Source organism: Nematostella vectensis, chromosome 3, assembly GCF_932526225.1.
Source record: "Nematostella vectensis chromosome 3, jaNemVect1.1, whole genome shotgun sequence".
Classification (NCBI taxonomy): domain Eukaryota; kingdom Metazoa; phylum Cnidaria; class Anthozoa; order Actiniaria; family Edwardsiidae; genus Nematostella; species Nematostella vectensis.
Genome location: NC_064036.1, coordinates 13,716,600 through 13,736,604, shown reverse-complemented (window position 1 = coordinate 13,736,604; position 20,005 = coordinate 13,716,600). Strand labels below are relative to the sequence as shown.

Genomic DNA, 20,005 nt, shown 5'->3' with positions numbered 1-20,005 from the left:
CTTGAAGCGGGTTGTAGGGACAAACTAATACAAGAGAAGCCAACAAGAAGATTGTCCTTTTCGCTTTTAGCGAGATCTTTCATTTAGAAGTCTTCACGCTCGTTTTACTCTTGAGACGACCCAATGCAGACTTCCGTCGTTTTCTTTTATCTATCGGTTATATATTTCGGAACGCTTATAGGACTTTCCGCAAGACGAAGGAACTGAATTTGAAATTTTTGGGATTTACGGGTAAAAACAGTATGCTAATTAACTATAACCCATGGTCCCGGATGTAGGGAACACAGGGTTCCAGGAATTGATAAGAGGATTTTAAAGGATTAAAACACCTAGATGCTTACACAAAGTCTTCAAGCAAAGTTCGTTTTTCCTTATTATCGAGAAGATAATAAAATTCAAAACATTTTTCTTTGCTATAATAAAGGTAATGTAGTAGGGAATTTAAAGATGCAAAAATATTTTTTCGATAGAATTTTCACTTCAAGGCACCCCGTAACCTTAATTGGGTGACATAGGTAAGAAATACTAGACGTAAAGAAGAACAGAATGTTTTTGTGTTCATATAGGAGACAACACAGTACAGTATGTTTGTATGTTCGGACACTACTTCTAGCGTCGACACAACCAGACAACGCGAGTTGTTAACTTACTTGTTAATTTACTGTGTTCTTCCCAGATATTTTCTTTATACTTTTTATCTGCTCACACGCGGTCACTATTTGAAACTAAAGCCGCTTTTTCTTTCACTAGTAATTTATATAGTTTTAGAAAGCATGAGATTATCTTAAACCATCTGGCACCAAATTACAAGTAACTAAATACAATAAGTTGCTTTCTCCTCTCCCTTAATAATGGAATGTTCCTGTTGTGTTTATTTGTATATTATGCTAACGATGGAATCACACTAGACGTAGCAGGCTATAATCTATTTTTAAATAACATACCTACACCCCTCTGTAACAGACTCGGCGAAACCCGACCCGACGGAAATTCCCCCCCTACCGGACGAGCTCTTAGTTCCCGGCACCCGGGGAGGCTTAGACCCGAACAGTTTCTTTCTTACCCGACGAGTAAGTTGAGTGACCGGGGGTAATCAATAAAAGCTGATCCGGTGGAAATTTCAAACCCGGTGAGTTCCCCAAAACCCGACGAAAATATCGGTTTCGCTTGGTCTGTTACAGAGGGGTGAATACCTCGAAAACGATTCATTACATTACAATATTTATTTTAGGTTAAAAAGCTACGTAGACATAGATACCTAGACCACCTCCCTTGATGACCGTTAGTGGAAAATTTAGTTTCTTCTAAAGGGAGGTAGACGCCACTAACACGAAGTGGGGGGAGGTCATGCTATGATCCTGTCCTTTAACCTTCAAGCTACAGAGAACCTCATTCATTAATGTGCAGTAAGAGAAGACGAAGGATTGTTTTCATTTTTGTGAAATGATGATCATCACATTTCACTGGCAGTACGTTTGTCAGGCGCGTCCGCCAACCTAACCTTGAGCTCCATTAAGCTAATAAATTATACGCGAAGTCCAGACAATAACGGGACGGACAGTTCCTAGTATTGTAGACTGCTCAGCTAATTTTGGGCATGAGAAAAAAAGGCACAATAACACATAACACTTAGTAACACAGGGGCAAGAATGAAAACGATAAATTTTAAAGGTAAAGACGTCTTCTCTTTCCTGCTTGACTTGATTCGCTTCGGTTCATGACTCTGTTGTAACCTATCTACGATGTTGCTCAGCGCCACTGTAAGCTCGTCTGTCTTCTGCGCATGCTCTAGCTCGTCTGTCTTCTGCGCATGCTCAAGCTCGTCTGTCTTCTGCGCATGCTCAAGCTCATGGCTTTCCCATTCCAGGTAGCCAACCAGAGTCTGCTGTACAGTTGCCATAGCGACAAGCTGTTTTTCTGCATAAACACCATGAGCTTTGTCGCTGTTCTCCTTGAAGGTTCTCAGATGGTTTCTGTGTTGGTCCATTCGAAGGTCTAATAGTTGCTTCAAGCGTTTGATTTGTTCATTCAGCTCAGGGTCACGCAGTTGTTGCGTTACCTTAGTTGCGCTAACAGCACATGATTGAGCGTGGTTTTCTGTCAAAGCCTCAGTTTGTTGTTGCGTGATTGTCACGGCCGCATCTGTCAAGTCATCTTCTGGTATATGCAGTGACGCTTTGCTTCCATCAATTTCTGCATTGAAAGTAAGTATGAAATGTAATTGTCATTAAGGATAATACTTAACACGATAGGAAACCTAGAATCCTTACCGAACTTTGGACATCAACTGACACGTCATCATTAGATAATGGAAATGAAAAATGATTATGCAAGAAATGTTTATTAATCCAGTGGCCACATTTTTTACAATTGTAAATATCACGAATAAAGACAAAGTTGCATTTTTCCTCCTCGCTTGCAGGTAGCTCATTTTTGTGATGATGTGTTGAATGTTTTTCTTCTTTTAGAACACAAAGTGAGCATTTCTAAACATCGTATGCCCCCTCCCCCTCGGACCTTGCGCAAAGTAACTTTTCACAAGAACTCACCATCTTCACTGCCGTCATAACAAGAAGACCTCGTTATTCGTTCAACTTCATTTTCCAGAGTTTCTGCTCGCATCTGCTGGTACAAGAGCTTGCTGTGAAGCGTTTCCTTCTCTTTCTCTAGTTTTTGTATATGAAATCTACCATCGTCCCGCTCTTTTCTTAAATGGTTAATTTTACCATCTCTTTCCGCTACGCTCGCTTTCAACTCTGTCACCAGTCGAGTGAGGCTGTCGATGTTCGCGTCTTTACGGTGCACAGAATCGCAGCTGTTCTCTGATACCTGAGGATCTAGATCGTGTTTGGACTCCATCTGGCAAAAGAACTGAAGTCCGTAGAACAAATGATGTAGATGTATTGGTTATTTGTGGGGCACCACTCTCAATGGGGCGTCTGGCGCGCTTGAAGGCAAATTGGAAGATGTTATGAACTTTCCAAAGAAAAACACAAATAAAACATACATAGTTCTCTTAGTATTTAAGGAAAATTCCTTAATGAAAACGGCGCCTGGTAATATTGATGGTGGATATTAGTATTCTCCACAAAGCTTAAGAAATTAAAGGACTTTTAAAAAGACTGCTTGTGCATAGAATAGTGTGGGTGGATAACAGTTGAAAGGAATGTACTATGTCACAACCAAACAACAGGATACGCTCGCTGAGACGTAGCTAATAGCTGAGCCAAAAATGCAGGAATATAAAGCTGTTACATTCACTGTGCGACACTTCTTTCCTTAATGCCCTTACCGTCGACAAATGTGGCAAATCGCAAGGGAGACAGACATTAAGGCAGTCCACAAGCTGCAAAGTAGCGTCGCCGATTGTAAAGTCTGGTACCTAGGACTCATGTACCTGTTGTGTTATAATTAGATGGCAGGTAATATGAAAGCTACCATCTAATCAACTCTCCTGAAATTTTATATTTCCAGGGCTTTTTAATTCCAAATATCGCTACGAATAGACGGTCAGTGATATTGGGTAAATGTAGCCAAACGATTTGACAATATCATTTGTCAAATCTACGGTTTCTATACTTTTTTGGGCTTTGGGAATATAGGGCATCTGATATGGATAACCCATATTCTGTGGTCCTTAATTAAACGCTCAGATGTTTTAAAAATGGAAAAATGCAAGGGAGATGTCAATTTTTACGTTGATTTGTTTGGAAATATATGCTTTTAAAAATGCTTTTACTCCATTAAAGACTATAACGCATCAATGAAGGGGAAATGTTATGCTTGTCATATTGATCTTGTTTGGACGCTTGCACTGTGAATAGGCTATTTGCGAGTTGTGTAACATCAACGCCAGATATAAAGTCGACAATTCCGACGTCACAGAGATCAGTTTAACAGTTGTTTATTGCTCTTGTCAAATTTGAGCAGAACCTTTTACAGATTTACATATGACATTATTCTAAAGGTGTTTCTTCACATAATTATAATACAAATAACAGCAACTGCTAATATATAGTTGTGGCAAAAACGAAGTGACAATGGAACATACTTCTCGTAAAAGTTTTCAAGCAAACATTTTGACACTCTACAAAACCAAAGCAGGGTCACTACTTAAAAAAAAAAACTAAACAAGATAAGTTATACAAGAAGGTTAAGAAACATTCAAAAAAATATAATTCAAGAAAAGGAGTATGACCAATAAGATGATTTCCTCAAGGACATCAAAACCATACCTTTGGGTCTATCTATCAGTGTACAACATTGAGGACGTCATAAAGTCCCAAAACACCATGCACTACATCGTATCATGCAACTTTAGTCCAGTATTGCTGCCCTACAAGTTCACAAGAGAAGTTCTTTGTGGCCATTTCAGAAACAACATTTGTTTTTTTGTCTTGGTTGCCATGGTAGCGCGCGTGACACTGTAACAAGACTGCCTTGATTCCGTACAGATGTCTAGGGGGTGCTGAGGTCAGTAGGGCACGGTGACCAGGGCCTTATTGATCGAATACAATTGAAGACGCACCACCGGGAGGTTTGGCTACTCGGGAGGATGGTCGGTACGGCCGTTCGTCATCAAATTGCCTCCCTAAAACAAGTAATGCACATTCTAGATAAGACTAAAGATTGTCTAGGTTGTTCTATGTGAATTTGTGAGTGTGGAAGTCTATGAATGGAAGGAAGGAATATAATCTTGTCGGACTTATAATCGTCCGTATACAAATACTTAAATCCGGTTATCTAAAGTGTATAAAAAACTAGAGCGAGAACATATGAAATTGTGTCATCCCAGAAATAAAATGCCACTCCACGAAGAGAATCGGACATTCCAAATAAATTCCATTTTGGTTATTCAAAAAGTCCTTTGATAATCCTTTCCAGTAGGGAAGAATCTCCCTACAAGCTTACCAGACCGATCAATGCCTGAGCGATGGAGATCACTTTGCGCAGCTTACCTGATAGCTCAAAGTATGGGCTATGGAGATCTCTGTGTTACGCGTACCTGATAGCTCAAATTATGGGCGATGGATATCTCTGTGTTACGCGTACCTGATAGCTCAAAGCCTGAACGATGAAGATCTCTGTGTTATGAGCACCTGATAGGTCAAAGTACGGCGATGGGGATCTCTGTGTTACGCGTACCTGATAGCTCAAATTATGGGCGATAGAGATCTCTGTGTTATGCATACCTGAAAGCTCAAAGCCTGAGCGATGGAGATCTCTGTGTGGGTTCTTCTTGACTTCTTCTCGCTCCTTCATTCTCCGCTGAGCAGGCGAAGTAAATACCGCAGCCTTAGGGTCAGGTTCGATTGTCAGTACTTTTCCAGTGTAAGGTTCTCGATCAACCTTTTTTGGTTGGCAATTCTAAACAATAAGAGAAAAAAACGTGTTAAGTAGGATTATGAGTTTGGATGTAGTAAGTGGTGTAGTTGTTATAAAAAATGCAACATGTCATAAACTCAGAAAAAAAAGAAAGTATTTCAGAAATATATAAATAATATGAGGACGATATGAATAAGATTTCTGATAACCTTATTTTTTTAGTGTGATGTTGCACTTGATGTCAACAAAACTATTACCGAATCGCATAGAAGAGTTCTGTTAAATGCAACGTAACGGTGAGGCCCTGGTTTGAAGCCTTACGGAATCCCATTTTATTTTGCCGAGTCAGACAAAAAGGAATGAGGTGCTATAGTACAAAGCTTTGTTGCTTCTCTTTTGTTGCAGTTAATTGGCTGTTCTTTCTCTCAGCCTATTCCTATTGCAGATATCGGACGAATTTCAGTTTTTGGAGAGAAGCTATTTTAACGGGTAAATGTGGTTTTACCTTGTCTCTTGTGTGGATTCTGCTGTACATGTAATGAGAGAAGGGAGGTGTGGGTATGAAACGGCCAGAGCCACGGACCACATGGAACTAGCAAGGAAAACATAATAAATGTTAGACACAAGATCTTAGTATAATCGAAGGGAAGGAAAGGAAGAGAAAAACAGCATTGAAGCCATGGTAGACAAGCAATTTTCACTAGACACTAGCTCGTAATAATCTAATCCAAAGAGGGGTAAATGTAGGGGTTAAACCGCCTGAAACAAAAAAACACGTAAACCTAGCAGGACCTCAATATAAAAACATACAAGATCTCATTATATTTCAAGAAAAAAAGGGATAGACCACCCAGAGCCACAAACCGATTGGAGCTCACAAGGAACAAATTATCATAACTACTAGTCTTGGGTATGGTTAACAAGTTTAGTTAGTTTTCAGGTGCAAAAAAACTAACTTTAATGACATTTTGCATCAGATTACGGAATTAACACGATAGTTGCGACATCCAAACACCTTCAATCAGAAGGTTGTATCACTTTTCGTTGCACGGGGTCGTTTGGAAAAGAAAGCAGCTTGCTCCACACTTACCTCGCCCCCTTCATACACGACCTTGCCTTGGCTGATGGTCACCACCGGCACCCCATGGCACTCCATTCCCTCGAATATGTTGAAGTCTACAGCCTGTGAAGATACAAGGGCTTGAGTAAGGCAACAGAAGAAGAACAGTTGAAATAAGGATATTTCATAAAATACTGGCAGGGATGCATTTGATCATGTCTAGCGATGGTAATTTGCGCTATACAAATGTGAAACATGTCTGCATATAAGTACATGTAAAAAGTGAGAAAGCTGGATGATCAGTCTGGTGCCTACTGGACCCATGTTGAGTAAGGGTTTTTTTCCCATGATTTGTTAACCTGATGGAAATTTTACCTTGATGGTGTGTTTACCTGATGGTGTGTTTTGGCAGATATGACTCTTGTTGCTTCTGGATCCCAGACCACAATATCTGCATCAGAGCCGATGGCAATACGACCCTATGAGTAAACAACAACATATTACACTGGCTGGACCGTAAAAATAATGTTCTCTATTGCACTTTCCAAAAAAAATGTAGGAGTTAAAAATAAACTAGTTTAAAATACATTCTATTTGTGAAACATTGGGCTGGAAAAACAATATCACCTTTTGGGGATAGACATTGAAGATCTTGGCTGCAGTTGTACTTGTAACAGCAACAAACCGGCAAGGATCCATTTTACCTGCATGCTGCAAAACAAATCCCCAAATGAGCGTGTATAATCATCACACCTGGTGGTTGACTAATTCTACTACTCACCACGCCTTTTTCCCAGATTACGGACATTCTGTCTTCAATGCCTGCAAGGGCAATATGCTATAGTTTACTCAAGAAGGTAGTGATAACTTGATCTTGTCCACTTGATATGGGTAAACATTGGAAGTAGTCCTCAGTCTACAACCTGACTTTAAGTCAATCAACACTTACCGTTAACACCATTTGGAATTTTGCGAAAGTCATTCTTGCCAAGAGCTTTCTGTTCTGAGCTAAATGTGCAGTTATCTGTTCCTGTGCACTGAAGGTCATCACTAGACAAAAAAGAGCAAAAAAAAAAAACATCACATTTAGAAACACTTACAGTACTCAGGTGTGTACCTGTCTAAACGATGAATTAAGTCATTGTTTGGATTCAAATAGAGGTTGCTCAAAGCTGTTTATTAACATGAATTATTATTAATATGAATTTTGGAACCAAAAAAGTAGAAATACTTACTTTGCCAAGAGATTCATAAGGTGTTCTGGAGTAGATGTGTCTGGACGGAGTGGAGGACCCATAACATGGCCTACAATAATCAAAGAACAGATACTGCTTGGGTGGCAATCAACAATAGTAAATACAGCAACAGTTGGAAAATACTTGGTGGTTCAGTTTGTTTTGCAGCTCAATAATAAGAAACCAGAAAGAAGAGCTAGGCCAGGTCTGGCAAGAATTAAAGTTTTCACATAAAATGGATTCTGTCATATTCAACAAGGGGGAGATAAAATTACCCATATCCGGACCAAGAAGACACAATTTACATGTTCTTGATGTTGGAACATAGGCTTATCAATTCACAGCCTTTCAGTTTTGTGACTATACTAGCAAGTCTACATTAGGAGGGAGGTTGGAAAAATGCTTCCAATTAAAAAGTACTTCGTATTCGGTGTATCACATGCACAGTAAAGTATTGTATGCATGACAAAGATATTTTTCAAAACCCTAGGGTGAATAGAAAAGGTGGGAATACCTGCACCATGTCTCCAGCATTTGTGCCAGTAGTTGGTACCATCGCATCCAAGACCAGCTGCAATGGGTTCTCCTATTACAACTTTTCCAAGGCGTCTAGCATCACTGATCACCTTAGCAGAACTCTTGCTCATAACATGGACTACATACAGAGGGCAATTAACCTGGAGATTGGACAGGTATAAAATGAACTCAAGAAGACAACAGAATGATGCAGAAGCAACCCACGAAGCAACAATTTTACTTATTTTGTGAAAATCACGTATCAGCATCATGTATCAAAAAGAATTTTTTAACAAAAAAATCTCTACTTTAATCACAATCACAATCATATTAAAATTTTCATAACACATTTTACAATGCCACAGGCTTCAAACATGGCTAACCTGGTTAGCAATAGTAATTGCTCTCTGTGTGGCCTCAGCCTCAACTTCCTCAGGCCGGCACATCTCATGACCCTCTGGGCCTGTTATTCCCATAGCGATCATCTTTTTGGCACCCTACAGACAAATAAACCACACCAATTTTGAATATTATATGCACACTTGGACATTGAAAAGGCAAAGCAGAATACAGTATATATGGTATAATCTAGTCTGAAAAAGACCTTGTATTCTTAGAATGAACTGTACCTCATCAATCAAGTCACCATTCTCAGCATGGACTTGGGCGATGGCTCCAATCTCCTTGCACTTTTTGTAACAGTTAATCATCTAACAAAATACAAAAAACATGTCAGTACAGTTTAACAACAACAGTACAGTAAATACTAAAAAAAAAAACACAGAAAATAAATTTCAATAAGAATTGAGCTATTGTAGATGTCTTTTTAATACATAATCAATATTCAGTGTTTTTTTATAATCTTGGGGCTTCTGGAATTACGCGCTTGTGCGGGAGCGAGTAATTTGGCTTTCTCCGCGTAATCCACAAATTTCTGTGTAATCCTGCGTAATTCGGCTTAATTTTGAAAGCCAATCATTTAATTACACAGCTAATGTGTTCTTTAAGGGGTCTTACCTCTATTTCTCGTAAAAAAGACAGATATTCTTTGTAAAGATGTGATATTTTGAAAACAACAAAAAAGACTAGGTGTTATTTGTTAAACCGCGAAGGCCTGGAGCAAATGAAACTCGCCTAAGATATTTTCGCTGGAAATTCGAAGTAATTTAGCTCTTAATTGTTTGTTTTCCATGAAATATGTGCAATTCCGCATAATTTGGGGCGTAATAGTTGATATTCCATGTAATTTAGCGCATAATTCAGTAAAGAATGTATTGTGCAATTCAGCGTAATTTTGCGCATGACCGTTGATTTTCTGCATAATTTAGCGCGTAATTTAGCAAAAAATCCCACATAATTTCAATTTTTTTTCTACGTTATTCCAGAAGCCCTGTAATTTTGACATATTATTAGCTTTAGAGGAATTTGGTAACCTTAGCTAAAGAATGGGCCAAAAAAAACTGTGCGAATATTTGCTGTTGTAAGATTTTGCAGGCCAGGGAGTGGATTGAAGGGAAACTTAAAAATACCTCAGCATCATTGATCATCATCACATCCTTGTATGCCATGAAAGTCTTGAATGAGTTGATACCTATCAAATAAATAGGAGTATGATTATTAGCTTTATGTCTAAAAAACAGCAAGAGATGATCATTTTATTTCTTTTCCTGGAAGTCACATTACCTTTCTCTTTAACAAGGATTTCCATTTCTTCTGCCACTTCCTCACTCCACCAAGTCACAGCAACATGGAAACCATAGTCACAGCACACTAACAGAACAAAAATATATGCAAAAAAGCTCCAGTAATCCTTGTGAAAACAGGGACCAACATAGTCACTGTACACTAGCCAAATAAAAAATGAAAATATGAGAAAAAGCTCCAATAATCCTTATTAACAGATAGACAAAAGTCTGTATTCTTTCAGAACTAACAGATTTTGTCATTTCTTTATACCTTCTTCTAATGATATTCGGTTTGTATGGATAGCAAAAGACATGCGTTAGTGCAAGTAAATTTTTATACACTTATTCCTCTTTTTCCAAAGACATAATACCTTTCTCATCTGCCCAACCTCTCCACTTGTCATAAGCCTCTAGCAATGATTCCCCTTTTGCTGGGATGACAAAGTCAACTGAAAACACAATCAATCATGTGTGAGCAACATTCCACTAGACTTAAACCTTCTATTAAAAGATTAAAAACCTTTTTACTGTGAAAAGTCTAGGAAGGTGGTTCTGGGAAAAACAAGAGTTGTGACTTGTATTGACCATGGTTTTTCAACAAAACAGAATAAATTATATGTGATACCAGTTAATATAAGTGTTTTACTACAATGTAACATTATTGCAACATTCTCTTCACATTTTTGGTAATTTCTACACTGAAAGTTTCTATAAGAATACCATATGAAACATTCTAGGAAAGTCAAGAGAGTTCCGACTTACTGATCATGGTTGTTCCCCCTGCCAGGGCAGCCTTTGTGCCAATAAAAAAGTCATCAATAGCCGTAGTGCCCATGAAAGGCATCTGCAAGTGGGTGTGGGTGTCAATACCACCTACCACGGCGCAACAAGCACAATGTCAGAAACAAGGATCTAGACTCTGAACCACCCAAAGTATAAATGGTGCGTGGTATGAGCTAACCTGGAAGGATGAGCTTTCTGGATGCATCAATGACTTTTGTACCTCCAGGGCAAATGACAGATTTGCTTATTTCCCTGAAGGACAGATAAAGAGCTAAACATCAGCAAATGCTTAGAGAGCATATTACATGTATAATATAGTATCTCATTGGTGATTACCAAAATACTGTGTAGATAATTGAAGTACTTAATGGTTAAAAATTTCCTACTCTCTTACCTCCACTGCTTTGTTGTGGGGACTCATTCTCAAATAAAATGAGATGGTTTAAGAGGAAAGTGCAGATAATAGTATGAGAAAACCTACTTGATCAGACCATTCTCAATGTAGACATCAGCCTCAAACATTTGGTCATCATTTACAATGGTTCCACCCTTGATCAAAATACGATCCTTCTGCGCCTGAAAGGTAATTAAGAAAACAAAACTTTAAATGGAAGAAAAAAATCTTTCACTTTTTTTACAATGAACACTCCCTTACTAATGCTTCATCGCATTGTAAGTAGGCTAAGATGGGTAGTTTTACAAGTGGAAACCCAGGAGCTCTTTAAGAGGAAGAGGAAATCTTATAAAAGGGGGGGAGGGGGGGGTACATGCCTTTATGGACCTGATTGATTTTAAATTGCATTTATTTGTTGTGAGTGGTTTCTCAGTAACCCATACGCACCCCATGTCTACAAAGCTAATTTCTAGCTAAAAGCTAAATTCACTGGTGATTTATAGTCACATTCATTTATCATCATGTTCATCACAAAACACTGAAACTCTTGAATTTTCTTGTTTCATGGATACTACATATAGGGATATGACAAGAGACCCAAACATTCCATTGCTATATTGAGAATAATATAAAATCACAATTATTTTCCAAACATTTTACAGTTGGTGCAACAAGAAATCCATATGGTATACAGAGAAGACTATTGTATCAAGTATGGCTTTACCAGGTTTCCACTACTGTATGTCTTATCCAGTTTATTTGAAATTGAAATATGGCTGGATCCCCTTTTTAGGCATGTTACGTAAATAATTTATTTCCACCTGTATGATAAACGTGGAACAAAAAGCAAAAAACCTCATTTATTTGAAATTTCTTAAACTTGAAAAGAAAGTAGAGTACTATCATTAAGTGACTAACTATCATTACTTCTTGCTTGATAATTTTTAAGTGTTTTTTGAGCTACTATTGTTCTAGTACAAGTCTGTATATATTTCTGCATTTACAATCAATAAAAGAAAAAACAAATAAATATTTATTGTATCATCTTTTGCGAGGAAGATGCTATTGTGTGTAAAGAAATAAAATTTCGAAGTCCCTGGATTTTTTTATTTGCTTTGAGCACTTTAGGGTCTATAAATCGTTCCACTGTATGAGAATTATGCAAAGTGTGCATACTGAATTTAAATGAAGTACTTGTTAAACCTATTTCCTCCGAGCCAAAGCCCCAGTGTGACCCATTGTCTAGCAAACCCTTCCTATAAACATCAACAAAACCGATTACCTACAGAACTTCTAAACATAATGTCAAAATTTGCGCTCCAAAGAATCGACTAAGAGTAATTTATTCCGTCCAATTCCGGTCCCTAATTTACTAGTATAAGAACGAGAGTTTCATTTCAAAACTCTTGAGTTACAGGAAGGCAGCGTTATTCATAAATCCTTTACCTAAGCTAACATCGATTACCTCACATGTTACCAAACATTTCGAGAAATAAACAGAGGAACATTTTAAAAAGCGCTATAATTCTCTCTCGTTCAATAGCTCTAGTGTTTAAATCGAACTGGTCTACGCCCAGAGGCTAACAATGTTACGATGAATTCATAATTCATAGCAATTCAAGAGCTTCCGATGAATCTCAAAGAAATTATTGACACGTTACAAAATCACTTAACCGCCATAGTATAAAATTACATTTGCTGCGTCCATCGGTATGGGAGAGTTTTATCAATGCTAGAAAGAATCGCTCGATCTACATGGTAATAAACGTTTATCAGACTTGCATAATTGTAAATGAAATTGATAAGACAATCGTGAACTTGAGCTATTTATCAAAGAACCGTCACTAATTTTGATTCAAGCAACGTGAACTTTAGCCACAAAACAGAATAAAACATTGCTATAGATAAAGTTACTTATTGTTGGCTCCGATCTAGACTAAGGTGGTTCATAAACGGACCTGTGGACAAAACTTTATATCGGAAATAAATAACCATACACCCTAAACATGCTCTCCCAAGTCTAGTACTTTTTAGGACAATAAACAAGCGTGCGACCTGCTTAATCGGCAAGTCGAAGGCATATAATTTCTATCCATCGCAGGACTGGCAGTTAGCCTGGCTGATCTACTAAGCATTTGTAGATACGTAAAACAAAGATGATAACAGAGTCTGGCTAGCCTACAGGTTGAAAATAATAATCATTTTTAATGCAAGATGTCCCGAACGACATCAGTCAAATTGACTGGAAGCAAACGTTAGACTTCAATATTTACATCGAACCATAAACCCTGTAAATTCCAATATATGTATACTCCGTTAGTAGTCATCTTGATTTTTACTCACCATTGCTGAAGTCATTTTGGGGAGGAAAAGGTTGGGTTTTCCCTTCGCTGTGGTTTGCTCTCTGTTTTACGGTTTGCAAACCCGCGAAAACAGCTCGCACGGCGCGCAAAGGTACCCTGGGAAAGACGGCACCCCAAGCTTGAACCACTGGAATGGAACGACAGAGAATGCGAGGACTGTACAGATTAACATCCACAGTTTCGAAATTACAATAAAAATAGGAATAAAGCGTATTCCTGCCTTTTTACTGTACTTATTGCAGTGATTCTGGAACTTGAAGGTCGTTGTTTTCATTAGCACATCATTTGCAGGTGCTCTCGTTGTTCCTCGCTTTGTTTATACTAAACAAGACAAATTCCTTTTATCAACACTAGTCCAACATTATTTTTATATTCTTACCTTCATTACACGATTTATGGCAACAGAAATATTGATTTTTGTAGTATAAAGATAAATTGCTTTCTTAACGTAAACATGTTTAATGATTATAATCTAAATCTTGTCAAGTCCATTCACAATTGATGAGCGAGTAAAAAATATTACCATTAATGATTGCTTTATTTTTTTAGGGACCCTTACTAATCCTAATTTCTTTTAGTTTTTAGTGTGAATATTTCATACAACATACAACAGGTGTCTTGTTCAGGGGCTCCTTTTCATGTGCATGATCCACTGAGCTTACAAACAATCAAAAACGTTACGCAAAGAGAGCAATTTTTCTCTCGAAAACTTAAGACATAAGTGGTCTATTTTAGTATAATATAAACCCGTGTCTCAACCAAACAAATCATTGTCATGAGAGTCTCGTTAAAACCAAAAATTCAGACTTTGTAGTGAATTCAAAGCTGACACTCTACTGTACAACAATGTAAGCTTTTTTTGCAACTAAAATGCCCGTATTGTATTTGTAGCAGCGCATAAATATTTTTTTCAAGTCAACAAGCCTTGTGTGCTAACTTGACCAGCGGTTTCTCGCGCGCTCATGATGTTGATGACGTCATAAGTGCTAATATAAAAATTAGAGGTCTAGCCACGTTCATCCAACTTTCATCGTCGAATGCTGTCATACTGGTGAGTAAAGTGCAAAAGTGCAAAAGACGATTTATAGACATCCTACATCTCATGACCACTTTCCCCCACGACGCACAAGAAACAGGTGTTTTTTGAAAAAAAACTTTTGGCAAGCCAGAGGGGAACTCTCCGTCTTTCCTTAGAAATGAAGAAAACGACCTGCATAGTTTTAATGTATGAAAGAAACCCAATGTACCCTACCTATAAGATACGATTCTAAAATTGACCATTTGACATTTTGGTAGTTTGCTTTTAAACCCCATCTAAATCTACTCATTTAAATACCTTATTCATTATTTTTATTGAAATTAAATAAACTAATATTATATAGGGACATAAGGGTATTGTTGAAAACGTGCGTCAATCTTTTCATTGATAAAAAAACAGCTCGCATAATGTCGACAGAATGACGTCATCTGCGCGTGCGCAGAAGATCTCTACTACGACCACCAGTCCAGACAACAATGCCGTATCCCATGACACACCAGGAAGCAACGACCAATCAGAAGACCTACAAAAGCAACTCACAGCTTCCCAGGTTATTTTTCAGAATAGCGGGTCTGAATTGTGCACTGAAAATACATAGGGGTTATTTTGCCGGGTGGGAGGTCCGTATCGTGAAATACCGTGACCGAGGTCTTGAAAATACTGACCGAGGCCGAAGACCTTATTTAATTATTTTTTTTTTCAGCGCGCCAGCGAAAACATACTTTGAGCGATCAGCGCGCGCAAAATTTTCCATTCTCGGACCTATGGCAGATATAGGAATCTCCGGACCGCTCCATTAGCCAATCGAATGCAGGATTCGATATATATATATAAACTTGAGTGAAAATTCCCGTCAGCCAACAGCCAGTCTATCTAGAAGGATATATCCAAGATACCAGGGCTCAGTAGCGAAAATATAAATATAGTAGTGTGAAGAAAGATGCTACGATTCCCAACTTTTAGACATTATTAAAAAATTACTAAACGTTTCGGCCCTTAGGCCTTCTTCAGTATAAAATAAGTTAAAAAGCTAATATATATATATATATATATATATATATATATATAGAGAGAGAGAGAGAGAGAGAGAGAGAGAGAGAGAGAGAGAGAGAGAGAGAGAGAGAGAGAGAGAGAGAGAGAGAGAGAGAGAGAGAGAGAGAGAGGTGGTGCGAAGATATGAAGCTTATTTTCGAGCGATGGAAACAAATGTTTTACGAGTGAGCGAACGAGTTAAATTTTTTTACCACGAGAAAATCAACTTCATATCTTCAAGCCATCGTATAATGTTCTTTTTGTTATATGGACAAACTGAATCGAAAATCAAAATGGACGGGAAGGCTGTTTTGATTTGACGGGCGCGTACATCCGGGACATTTCGGTACATAACTTTTTCACATATTCACTAGTGAAAATATGGAAAATACGAGTGTTTTAGTTTTCTGTAAAACACTACTATCCATATAATGAAGAGTATTATGTTATGCAGCGTGCTCGCCCGTGATAGATATAAACATTGCTTGGCTTGGAAGCATCATGCCTTGGTGTAAAGTTGATTTTATGTGGATGGATTTCGAAGGTCGCGAAATGCTGTCAGGGAAGTAATCCCATCTCTAGATATAGTGGCGTGTTTGGGGTGAGGTTCCCAGACTAGGAAAATACTGGGGCTAGAGTTGCTTATCATCCATGTGGGTAGAAACACGGAAATCCTGTCTACAACCCGTCTTATGATTTTATCATTCACTTACTATACCCTTTTACCTATATAGGTGATTCTCAACCAACGTGAAGCTATGGCGAAGGAGCTACAGAAAGAGCGTAATTCCCAGATTGCGCTGAATGACGTACTTTGCCTGGAAATCGACGAACTGCGACGAGCTCTATGCATAGAAAGGACAAGAAGCCGAGCTCACAGCAGACACTTACAGCAAATGTGTCATCAAGCCAATAACAACCTAGCATCTACTATTCCAGGTAAAGGGTTTCAGGGGCAAAGCGAGGAGGGTCCCCTTCCTTTAGTCGCCAAATATACAGTAAATGTATGAGACATTATCTAAAATACAGGAGAAAATGCATTGAAAGTCCCTTTTGGGCCCCTCCTGTTAAAAAAATCCTGACTACCCCGCTGGGTTTCGACAGAGGTGGTGGATCCAGGATTTCAAAATGGGGGGGTGGATAATGGCCAGATAGACGGATTACTGTATAACTGATTCTTGGTTGGTAAGTAGTATCTAAAGATACTTCAAGCTGTATTGTATTTGTCGCGTCAGCAAACTTAAGCAGGCGAAGGAACATGGACAGTACCTCCCGTGCCTCAGACATTTATTTTCTTCAAACCAAAAAGAACTTTTCTTTTTTTTACTCAAAAAGGGGGGTGGATATCCAACCAATCCACCCCCCTGTATCTGCCCCTGGATAGCAATAAGGTATCTCAAGTAATCTGGCCAAAGGATTATCCAGCACCTCGCTATATTGCCGCGTGATTGGTTTTTAGGAAGCATAAAACTGCTGGGCCAGTATAATTCTATGTGCTCTTACCAATTACCGACGGTTTCAAGGAGCTGGGTTATTGTCTACATAGATAGACAGTACCCCGTACTTGGTGTGAGATTCGAATATTATTGCGATTCTGACAAAACTATCGTTGCGTAAATCATAGTGCAATCAGAGAGACTAAGAGTCTTTCTTAGATAAAGTATAAGATAAGAGATAAATGCCGAAACAACTACTATGGTATTGTATTTTATTTGTTGCAGGCCTAGAGAATGACAAGTCAGTCGTCTTTTATATCATCTCGAACATGTTTCGTCTACCAAGGACGTGGCTGGTCGGTGCTACAAGTAGAATCACCCTGTTCTCTTGGTGGGTCGGCAAATGGTTCAACGAAGGTCAGTTATCATTAAAATCCTATCATTTGCCGTGCTATTTTTCCTGATTAGAAATGTGAGACGGAGGTAAAGAAACATGCCAACACCTATACTTTCTCCTTTTTCTGCATCCTCTTAATTGTCTTCTTCTTCTTTTTCTTCTTTTTCTTCTTTCTTCTTCTTCTTCTTCTTCTTCTTCTTCTTCTTCTTCTTCTTCTTCTTCTTCTTCTTCTTCTAATACCTTTCTATTTTCTTTGTAAATTCTTCTTAATCATCTTATTCGCTATTATCATATAATCATAACAACTATCATAACTATCATAGCCTACTAGTAGGCGTTTGTTGGTACGTGTTTCCGCGAAGAAAACCCGGACTTTCCTTCGAATGGCCGCCCGAACTGGGTATGAGGCAAAAGGGCAAAAGCTGTGGAGAAGGGGGCATACAGTTTGCGCGCGGTCGTAATTCAAAATGGCGGCCATTCGAAGCGAAATGGTTTTCTTCGCGGAAACACCAACAAACGCCTACTAGTAGGCTATCATCATCGCAACCACAAACAAATACCACCCCTAAACATCATCACTAAACATTAACTACTTACACTTCACAACTGTTGCCTATTATCATCATTAAAAGTAGTAAAGCAGAGCAACACTTCATCACAACTACCAGCCACCAACCAACAACGACACTAAGGGCGCGTTTTTTTACTCGTGATTCCGGAATGAGAATGATTAGAATAGAAAAAGCGCGCGTTCATTTATCCCGCGTTCCCATTTCCGAATGGAATGAATGCACTTCCACCCATTCTACTACCTGTAGCAGAATGTCTCGAATGACATTCGAGAATGACAGGAAAAAACGCGCCCTAAATCTCGCAACATCGACATCCTCTTACACATTCCACGTTCGACCATTCCCCATTTTCCTCTATACATTTACTTTATACTTCTATAATTGACAATGCAAAATGAAATATCTTTAAATCTCCAGGTCTTTCGATTCTCAAAGTTGAAAACAAATGGCTCGAGTTGCAAAAGGCAAACGCCCGTCTTGAAGAAGAGAAGACAAGTATGGAGGAGCATGCGCACTACTTACAACAACTACTGCAGGAGAAGGAAGACCACATTGCACATGCGCAAGAAATGAACAAAATACTGAAGCAGCGAGTCGAGAAGCTTGCACAGAAACAAAACCCCAAGAAAAATAAAGACACGAAAGAGCTTGAAAAGCGCTTAGACATTCTGCTGGAAAACATCCAAAGACTTAATTCCTCTATAGAAAACATGGAGAGGAGAATGAGCGGAGCAACGGTTGACCTAGAGAGCATTTACAAAAGAATTCGCTCCATGGCAAACAGTCAGAAGCGACTTGAATCTCACGAGAAGGTACTGGAAGAGCACTTAAAGGAGATGCTTGAAGTTATTGCTCATATGCAGATGAGAGAAGAGAAGAGGTATTTTAGGGATATGAGCCGAGAAGCGGCCACAACTGGATGTGTTAAGTGCAGTAGTGTCAGAAGAGGCAGCAGCTTGCCTAATATGTCACTTCCTTACCATGATGCTCTGAAAAGACAAACTAAACATGATGTTGCCACTTTGGAAAGTGTAAGAATAACAGAAGAAGATCCACGCAAAGATGTCACACCGCCGAGCAGCGTGACCTCTTCCTCAACAAGTGACGTATCACATGATGATGGCAGTGGCGAGGATAGCCATTCGTTTCTAGACGATACGCACACCTCAATAGAATTATCCGACGCTGGAATTCAAGTAGAACTTCAAGCGTCAGAAGTTTCTCATTCAAAGCTAGATGATAGCTTCCAGCTTCTACTTTGCGACATGTCCGGCTCCTGCCGCATCATTATCGTGCTCGCAATGTTTGGAAGTCTGTTCCTGTTCATCTACATAGCACTGTTGGCTGAAGAGTACTTCACCCAACCTTCGCGCAACTATCTTTACAATAAGAACTCAAGTTTCTTTGTCACTGTAGTAAGCATATTTGCAAACCTGGGACGGTACCTTTTCGTCAGTTGAATCAATAAACGATTTAAGAACTGCGAGTTTGGCATTTTATGAGCCTGTGAATCGTAAGAAACCTCAATTAAGCTTTTTCATCATGGCCATAAGGGACCATTCGTTATTTTATTTTTGCACATGACCACCTCCCCCTCCTCCAACCAAAATTTATTTCAACTGCACCTCGTCTGTTGCCCGTATGTTGCACAATCTTGTTTTTTACTCTTCTTTTATTGAGTTTAACATATAAATACCGAGCAAATGTAATAATATCGACAGGAAAAGAATAAATGTATGGCACTTCTACTTTTACAAAATATTTTTAGTTGATTTGTTTAAAATACTTAACTGTTCAGGAAAATAATATTGACTTTTATTGTATCGAAAGCTATTAAATGAAAACGAAATCGAAAATGATTGATACAGCAAGGCACAAGCTCCACTCCAGGAGATTCAAAGAGTGCGACTCGGATATATTGCCAATCAGACAGAGCGAAATATTACATGAACATCATGAACGAAGCCTACAAAAAATGCAAAAACCCGGAGAAAGTGATGAATCCTTCAAAAGGAAAATTTGTTGATGAGCGATCCCGACTATACGATTTGATGGTGTTGGAGAAGAAAATAATTGAGAAAGCCGACGGGTGCAAAGCATGTGCGAGGAATTTTTCGAAAGCTGAAGCTAAAGTGATAGCCAGCCCCGTCTTAGGCTTGGGAGGCGCG

At 38.7% G+C, this 20,005-nt stretch overlaps 3 protein-coding genes and 1 long non-coding RNA gene across 6 annotated transcripts; 2 read left to right on the top strand and 2 right to left on the bottom strand.

Annotated features, from left to right (window-relative positions):
* Positions 1-641: 641 nt before the first annotated feature.
* Positions 642-3,403, bottom strand: LOC5518684. 2 transcript variants are annotated; one of them, XM_032363423.2, is made up of 3 exons: positions 3,293-3,403; positions 2,550-2,947; positions 642-2,193 (listed from the first exon to the last, which is right to left on the bottom strand). In XM_032363423.2, the coding sequence occupies exons 2-3, from the start codon at positions 2,857-2,859 to the stop codon at positions 1,586-1,588; spliced, it is 918 nt and encodes a 305-aa protein (XP_032219314.2). In that variant the 5' UTR covers positions 2,860-2,947; positions 3,293-3,403; the 3' UTR covers positions 642-1,585. The 2 variants fall into 2 exon arrangements, with proteins under 2 accessions (XP_032219314.2, XP_001638615.3); XM_001638565.3 differs by having other exon boundaries at positions 2,550-2,871; positions 3,293-3,392.
* On the top strand, positions 2,066-4,134 carry LOC125561275. The gene is made up of 2 exons (XR_007307308.1): positions 2,066-2,204; positions 2,469-4,134. It is a non-coding gene; the product is annotated as an uncharacterized LOC125561275 (long non-coding RNA).
* Positions 3,889-13,581, bottom strand: LOC5518733 (dihydropyrimidinase). The gene is made up of 19 exons (XM_032363422.2): positions 13,342-13,581; positions 11,086-11,180; positions 10,783-10,856; positions 10,584-10,694; positions 10,193-10,270; positions 9,820-9,906; positions 9,666-9,727; positions 8,766-8,846; positions 8,520-8,633; positions 8,135-8,297; positions 7,621-7,690; positions 7,335-7,435; positions 7,167-7,207; positions 7,013-7,096; positions 6,778-6,864; positions 6,416-6,508; positions 5,831-5,917; positions 5,193-5,367; positions 3,889-4,591 (listed from the first exon to the last, which is right to left on the bottom strand). The coding sequence occupies exons 1-19, from the start codon at positions 13,354-13,356 to the stop codon at positions 4,500-4,502; spliced, it is 1,710 nt and encodes a 569-aa protein (XP_032219313.2). The 5' UTR covers positions 13,357-13,581; the 3' UTR covers positions 3,889-4,499.
* Positions 13,582-14,367: 786 nt separating this feature from the next.
* On the top strand, positions 14,368-19,323 carry LOC5518732. 2 transcript variants are annotated; one of them, XM_032363316.2, is made up of 5 exons: positions 14,368-14,412; positions 14,818-14,950; positions 16,167-16,371; positions 17,154-17,285; positions 18,255-19,323. In XM_032363316.2, exons 2-5 carry the CDS (start codon positions 14,819-14,821, stop codon positions 19,295-19,297), a joined length of 1,512 nt encoding a protein of 503 aa, XP_032219207.2. In that variant the 5' UTR covers positions 14,368-14,412; position 14,818; the 3' UTR covers positions 19,298-19,323. The 2 variants fall into 2 exon arrangements, with proteins under 2 accessions (XP_032219207.2, XP_032219206.2); XM_032363315.2 differs by having other exon boundaries at positions 14,372-14,412; positions 14,800-14,950.
* Positions 19,324-20,005: the final 682 nt, after the last annotated feature.